The 7311-nt window shown below is 42.1% G+C and overlaps 1 protein-coding gene across 15 annotated transcripts in view; it reads right to left on the minus strand.

The window, feature by feature from the left end:
• FBRSL1 (fibrosin like 1) overlaps positions 1-7311 on the minus strand; it is an 838232-nt gene that overhangs the window by 470082 nt on the left and 360839 nt on the right. For all 15 annotated transcript variants that reach the window (XM_019507023.1, XM_019507018.1, XM_019507019.1 and 12 more), the window contains exon 3: positions 315-416. In XM_019507023.1, coding sequence (XP_019362568.1) covers positions 315-416 — 102 coding nt within the window. The remainder of the gene's footprint in view (positions 1-314; positions 417-7311) is intronic.

Here is a 7311-nt window from a genome sequence, read left to right on the forward strand (position 1 = left end):
TTCCCCCCCCCCCCCCTTTTTTTTTTTTAACCCCCCCACCATCTCCAGCCCTCTTTCCCCTTAGGAATAACAATTCCATTTTGTTTTCCCATCTCTGATCTTTCGCTTATCATATTATTTGCACCATGATTATAGTGTTTGCAAGGCAGCTCAACCACTTATGCCATAACACTCAATCATGACATAAAAAAAAAAAAAAGTTATTACACAGTGACCTCTGGATGCCAACATTTGTTCAGTGAGATTTATGAAAAGCCATGTCAGCAACGGGAATTGCTGCAATGAAGCAACGCTTGCTTCTGAATGGTACTTACATCACTGAGACGGTCCCTTGAGCTGCTCCGCTGAGAGCTTGTGGCCTCCCTTATGCTGTCCTCCTCACTATTTCTGCCACTTCTGCTCGTAGGGACCTTCATCTGGAGGGAGCAAAGAAAAAAAAGTAAAGTATTTTCAAGCACTGCTGTGCCTCCTGTTTCTTAGGTCATGGAGAGCATTTTCATCTCAATACTTTCACTGCAACTTGGAGAAGTGCTTGAGTGCATGGGGCTTCCCTAAAGATTGTGTTGCCCACTTGCTTCAGTGGGGTTTTTTATTAACATTCAAGGACCAGGTAAATATAGCACTCTCGGAAAGGGAACATGCTGAGCCAATGGCTATGACCCCAGGAATAGTGAGCGAAACATGAAAGGGGTTTCCATTGCAGCAGACTACTAATAAACCTCAGTTCAGACTGGATCATTTCAGTGCTGAAGACTCTTCTAACTAAGTTGACTTGTTGTTGTATCAGAATCTCCATCCCCAAATTTTCAGATTCCATTATGTATGTTTAAAAGTTCATTGGTGGTCTCACAAAAAAGGAACCAAACTTCTTTCCCCAACAGATTAAAGCCATTCATTTACATGGAATCAAACTTTTCGAGGTCATATTTTTCCTTGAAGTCTGTATAAGGGAAGTTCACACAAGGCCAGTGTTATCTGTCCTGAGAAAGCTCAACACATCCTTGGAAAATGTGCCAAAGAAAGGTAATCCGTGTGGTTGCCATTACTCTGGCAAGATAAAGATGCCAAAGCACGTGAACTATTTTGTTATTCCCATGCTACTATACTCATTTTACACCTGGGAAGCCGAGTCAAAAATAGACTAAGGACTGGATTCTCAAATGGATGTAGGTGCTTCTCCCACTGATTTCAGTGGGACCCAGTGTTTAAAAACTACTGAGGAGCTGCGGCTCAGTGACTGGCCAAGGGTCACCCACAAAGTCTATGGCAGGGCAAAAAAACAAACCTGGGTACCCTGTGTCCAAGGCTAATGCCCTAATTACTGAGTCATCCTTTGCTTCCCTTACTCACGCTTCCATGTCTTACTTCTGGTCTTGCTTACATGTGAACCCAGGGCACTGAGCACTCCTCAATCTACAGCAGGAGTAAATTTAATTCCACAAAGTGCAAAGGGGCACGAGTACAGGACAGACGTGTCAGTCATTGCTACATGCCTGGGATCATTTACTAACAAATTATTCTGCTAATTCCCTTGTGAAATATTGGGCGGGAGGAAGTGTTTGATTTATTAATAGGTTCTATTCATATCAGTTTGGCTCTATTTAAAATTACACTATTTAAAATATCGCCTTGTACAAATGGTTACTTTTAATGGCAATAAAATCCCCTTGTTTCTCTCACTGCTATTTCACTGCATAATCTTTAATTCAGCAAACTACTGTAAATATTTTACCCATCACTTGAATACAATATTATAGCCACAGAGAGGCGAAACATTAACCTGCTGTAGAGAATAAACTACATTCAGAGACCTCATAGACCAGAAAAAATCATTGTGACCATGTAGTCTGTTTTTTTCCTATATTACACAGGCTGAAATAATTCCTGCTTGGACTAGAGTACATCCACTGAAAAACTTTTCCAGAATTGGTTTAAAAATTCCCACTGATGAGGAATCCACCATCATCCTTGATAAATTGTTCTGATGATTTGTTACCTTCATTGTTTGCACCTTACTTATAGTCTGAATTTGCCTAGTTTTAGCTTATTATACCTTTGACTACTAGATTGATGATCCTTCTATTACCAAACTCCCGCTCTCCGCAGGTATTTCTAGACAGTAATCAAGTCAACTCTTAACCTTTTCTTTCTTAGGAACATGGGACTGGAGGGGACCTCTGCCGCTCCAGAGCCCAGCACTGCAATGGCCTACCATTCCAACGGCAGAGAAGTCATTGGTTAACATGTTCAGAGGATCTGAGGAAGAGGACCACATCTCAAAGAAGGCAGTGCTCCTCTCCCCTCCCACAAGTCCTTGCCCAAAATGACCCGGGGATAAATTCCTTCCTGGCCCTACATCTGGCCATTGATTTCACCCTGAGCAGAAGAGCAAGACCCTCTATGTCAGGAACCTATGAAGTTTGTAAGTACTGGCAGAAGCTGCAGCACATCCCATACAAAACTCTTAGACTTAGCGTTGATCAACATCTGATGCTTCAGAGGGAGGTGAAAGATCTCTGCAAAAGCCAATAAAGCATTTATAGCAGGGAAATGATTCCTTCCTGGTTCCTACAGGGGACCAACAAATGCCTTGAATATGCAACAGTTAAATTAAACAGACTGGCTTCCTTAAGTTTTATGTCATAAAGCATAATGTCTTCCAACCCTCTCACCATTCTTCTGGTTCTCTGAACACTCTTCAGTGCATCAGCTTCCTTGAGTTGTGAACACTATAACTGCACACAGTATTGCCACGGTGGTTAAACATCATGGTCAGATATCCCTGCTTGTACTATAATTTATCTACTTCTACTCAGGATTCCCATGTTTCTACATCCAAGCCAGCAGCATCACACTGATCGGCCAGGTTGTCTCAAGGACGCCCCAGTTCATTTTTTAATTACCTGCTTATCAGACAAGGACCCCTCACCCCAATACACTTTATTCCTTGAAGCTGGACTTGACATTTGGTTGTACTAAAACGCACAATATTTGCCTGAGTCCAGCCTATTAACCCACCTAGATCAGGAAGCTGTCTTTTTGATCACTTACCACTTCCCCATCTGTGTGAACCCACTCACCCTATGATTAGTCCCTATTCACAATTACAGTTTGAGGCAAACCAGACAGCAAGTTTTTATCCATTTGGTATATGCCATGATGATTTTATATCATTCTACTTCCTCAATCTACATTCCATAGATGTTCCCCTATTTACTGGCATTTGCTTATACCATCTTTCTATCCTTTAACTCTTTGTTCTTCATCAATGGATTCCTTTTCCAGTTGTTCTGTTATTTTTACTCAGGGCTGAAGTCAGGCTTCCAGACCTATAATTACCTGGGTCGTCCCATTTACCCTTTTCTAAATATTGGTGCATCTGCTTTCGTTCCATTCTTCTGGAACTTCTCCAGTTTTCCACTACTAATTGCAACATCAACTTTAGAAGTCAAGAAAGCTCACTGGCTGGCTCTTAAAACTACTGTATACAGCTTATGCAGACATGCCAGTTTTTAAAAACTCTAGCTTCAGCAGCGCCTGCTTAACATCCCTTTTTGTCACTGTTAAAATGGAAAGCATTTTATCATCATCATCATAGAATAGCACTATATCATCTGACTTTTGTCCTCAAATGCAGGAAATACATCGATACATACAACAGTTCTGTCTTTTCTTCATTATTATAGATAATTCAGCCAATTCCCTATAGTAAGGGACCAACATGATTATCTAATATTTCTCATCCCCTGAAAGACTGCTAAATCTGGATTGAGATGATAGCACCTTTCAGATACCTTCAAACAACGCCTAGCCAGCAACAAGTTAAAAAGAAAAAAAAAGATCTCTGCTGCTTTACAATCCCTAAACCTTCTTGGGCCCCAATGTTCAAACAAAAATATAAAGCAAGGGAAAGTCATCAATAATTTCAAGTTAAGGGTTTTACCCAACCTGTTCCCAACAGATCCCAACCTTTTGCTATTTTTCTTGAGGAGAAGGAGGAGGAGAAGTAGGAGTAGTAGCGGAAGTGGTAATGTTAGTAGTAGCAGCAGCAGCAGCGGTAATAGTAGTAGTATATTCTCCTATCACCTGTTTCTTTTCTCCAAAGTTCATTAAAGGGAAACTACACCTACACACACAGAAACAAATTGAGACAATTTGACCTGACAAGGTCTTGCACAGGCAAGCAAATTAGAAGCATCACTGCTGCCATTAACCTTTCCAAGTAAATATCAATTATTAAACTTGCTGCACTACCTCTGTCCCCAGTTTGCTGCTGTGAATTAAGAGGGTCATCAGCCTTTTTGACAGATCTTGTTCATTTACACCTGCTGCCTGCCAGCAGGGGAGCCCACACATCCGCAGCCGGAGTGCTGAGCCAAGCTGCCTTAATTCATCAGTAATTACCCTAATGAGCCACATGCAGGACTGAACTAGGAGGACAAGTTGTTCCGCTAAATGGATGCATTGGTTTCATGGGCACTCTCCACAGATCTGGGTATTAGCAAACTGGTCAAATGCTTGTTTCTTGAAGTTGCTCCTGGCTTGACTGCTTGATTTCCAATCAGCTTCTCTGAACGGTGTGGCTTCTGGCCATATCCTAAGGATTGAGCCTTACTCTGAAACCTGCCACCCCTCTTTGAAAGAGCTGGTTACCTATGAAGGATCCTAACATTAAAAGCCTGTCTAACCTTTGCACAGGGAACCTAAGTATAACAAAACCAGATAATTGCTTCCCCCTATCCCTCACCTCTTTCTCTCTCCCCCTGTTTGGTTGTCTGGTGTATTTCACAACTCTTTCGACAGTGAACAGCAGGAGAACTCTAACATGGACTTTCAACTTCAACATCCAGACCAACGACACTACGCCTACAGAGTAACTCTGGGAGCTGTCAGCATTAGTACAATACTATGCATTAGTGGAATATCCAACAGAGAAGGATGTAACATGCATTTTGCCAATGTACTGCAGTAGAATCATCACCTATTATTACACATTTCAAATGCATGAACAAACAAAAAGAACCTGCATGTTCAAGTGTTAAGGTGGCATGGTTCATTTTGGGGGGGATCAGCTCCTGCCCCAGCTCCTGCATGAACGCTGCTCTTTCTGAATATTTTTTTTTAAATGACCAATTTCAAGAAATGAGGTTGCCAATATCTTTTTAGGAAAGTTAAACCCAAACGGTACAAGAGGATGAGTATGCTGGATAAATTCTCTCTTCTAAGAGGTAAACTCTGTCCCTATCTGGATCCCAGTTCAACAATATGTTAGTCCTACCCCTTCTAAAAAGCATTGAAGTGCATTGCCAAATTCAGTCCCTACTAAAGTTAGCAAGGTTGTCTAGAAGCAGAATTTGTTCCTGCACTGTTTAAATGCAGCTTCTCCTTGATGCACGATATATCAAAGAAAGTGCATGTTGCAATGAAAAGCTGGCAGTTATCACCCCTGGACTTCCCTGCTAGCTATGTTACAATCCTAACCACAGATCACAAACCTAGCTTTTAGACTATAAAGTCTCCTTTCCACCTAACAAGCATCTCAAACCAGAAGCTGATTTGGCAAGGGAAAGTTTAGGTAAAAAGGCACAGGGAGATTCGAAAGGCTGCCAGTCTGCATGCTCCAGGTGCTCATGGACAACAAAGCTGCATGAAAGCCAAGAGTTATGAACCTCACACCTTTGGACATCATGTAGCATGATTAAATATCATAACTCATTCCAGCAATAACTTCAGCTCTCATTATATTCCATCTCTGCCTTTCTCTGCTGTGGCTTCGTTTTATTTATTTATTTATTGCCCTCCAGTCTTTTCCTTGAGAGGAGGGAAAAATGTCCATGGACTGCATGGGGTCCTCCCTCTAGAAAAGAGCTTCTTTTTCATTATCACTGCACCAGCTCTCAACCCCTGCTTTTTAATCATAATAGATCAGTCCACTCTCCATTGACTTCAGCTTTTCCAATGTCATAGGAAAGCACATTTTTATTTGGTGCACCTATTTTCAAATCGCAGGCATGCTGCCCCTGCTCATTATTAATAAATACACTCCGATTTATCAGAAGCTCCGTTGGAGTGCCACAGGGAGCCCGGGGCAAAAGGAGACAAATTCTTTTCTTAAGTTGTTCTGAAAGGTGCTGGGCTTACCGACCCTCACCCCCATTAACCTAGCAAAGCTAGTTCGCTCCTACTGGGAGCTCCACAGCTTGCACAGCAGCAAACTCGGACTGATCTTGTGCCATCTCAATATATTTGTTCATTATCTTGCGCACACACAGAAGCATTTGGAAATGTACTCGGGGCACAGGCCAAATTGAATCATCTGCCTTCATTTTCCACACGATCTGAAGCTACAGCTGCTACAACAGGCTGTGGGATTTTTATTTTCCTTTCCTAACCGTTTTTCTCTCTCTTAAAGCCACAGCAGTCTGCTTTGAAACCTCTTGTCATTTCTGGTTTTTGTGTTAAGTTTCTCAGAACAGGTTCTACAGACACAATCGAATTTACTGATGCTTTATCGGGAAGAGAGGGGGTGGGCTATATCCCGAAAGCGGCACAGAATGCAGCCCCTGTTGGGGAAAGACATTAATATTCAGAGATGTCTTCTATGGTGGCTCAGATGGGTCTATTAAGCCATTAATCCTCTGGCCTCTTGTCGGTGGACAAGAAGTGGCAGGAATGGCAGCTGCCTACCCCACATACTGGTTAAGACCCTTTACTTAGTACGGGGAACACAGAGGTTTGGTCTACAACCCTCAACACACTTTCCCACGTCCAGAAAAGACAGGCACCGGGAACCCCATACAGCATCACAACTGAGATATGTCCACTAGTAAAGCACAGTGTTAACCTGACAGAAAGGCTGGATTCCCTTAAAAGCTCAGAAAAACAGGCGTCTTTTTCAGTTGCGTTGTGAGAAAGGACAAACCACCCCTATCCTGGCAAAAATCATACGAGCTCTATTTAACTACTGGCAAAGGCAGCTCCAGGAAAGCCAGGTACACTTTGCAGTCAATGCACTCCAAAGGGAAAGGTCACATACTAATTTTTAGATCAGTGGCTTTCAAGGCATTGCCCATTGCTGCTGTTTACATATCTATACCATACTGGTGATGAATACACTAAAGGTTAGTACAGTCTCCCGTCTAAACAGGCTTGGCAGCATTTGATTTTTATCAGTAAAAGATGATAAAAGTTCATTTCACAGACCAATGAAAAAATATTTCCATAATCAACGATCAAAATGTATATAAAGGGGACATAAGAAAAATTATGGCTTATGAAGTGTGTGATGACGGGGGGGGGGGGGGGGGGGGG

The sequence above is a fragment of the Gavialis gangeticus genome, unplaced genomic scaffold, assembly GCF_001723915.1.
Source record: "Gavialis gangeticus isolate Ggan-Ray unplaced genomic scaffold, GavGan_comp1, whole genome shotgun sequence".
NCBI classification, from domain to species: Eukaryota; Metazoa; Chordata; order Crocodylia; family Gavialidae; genus Gavialis; species Gavialis gangeticus.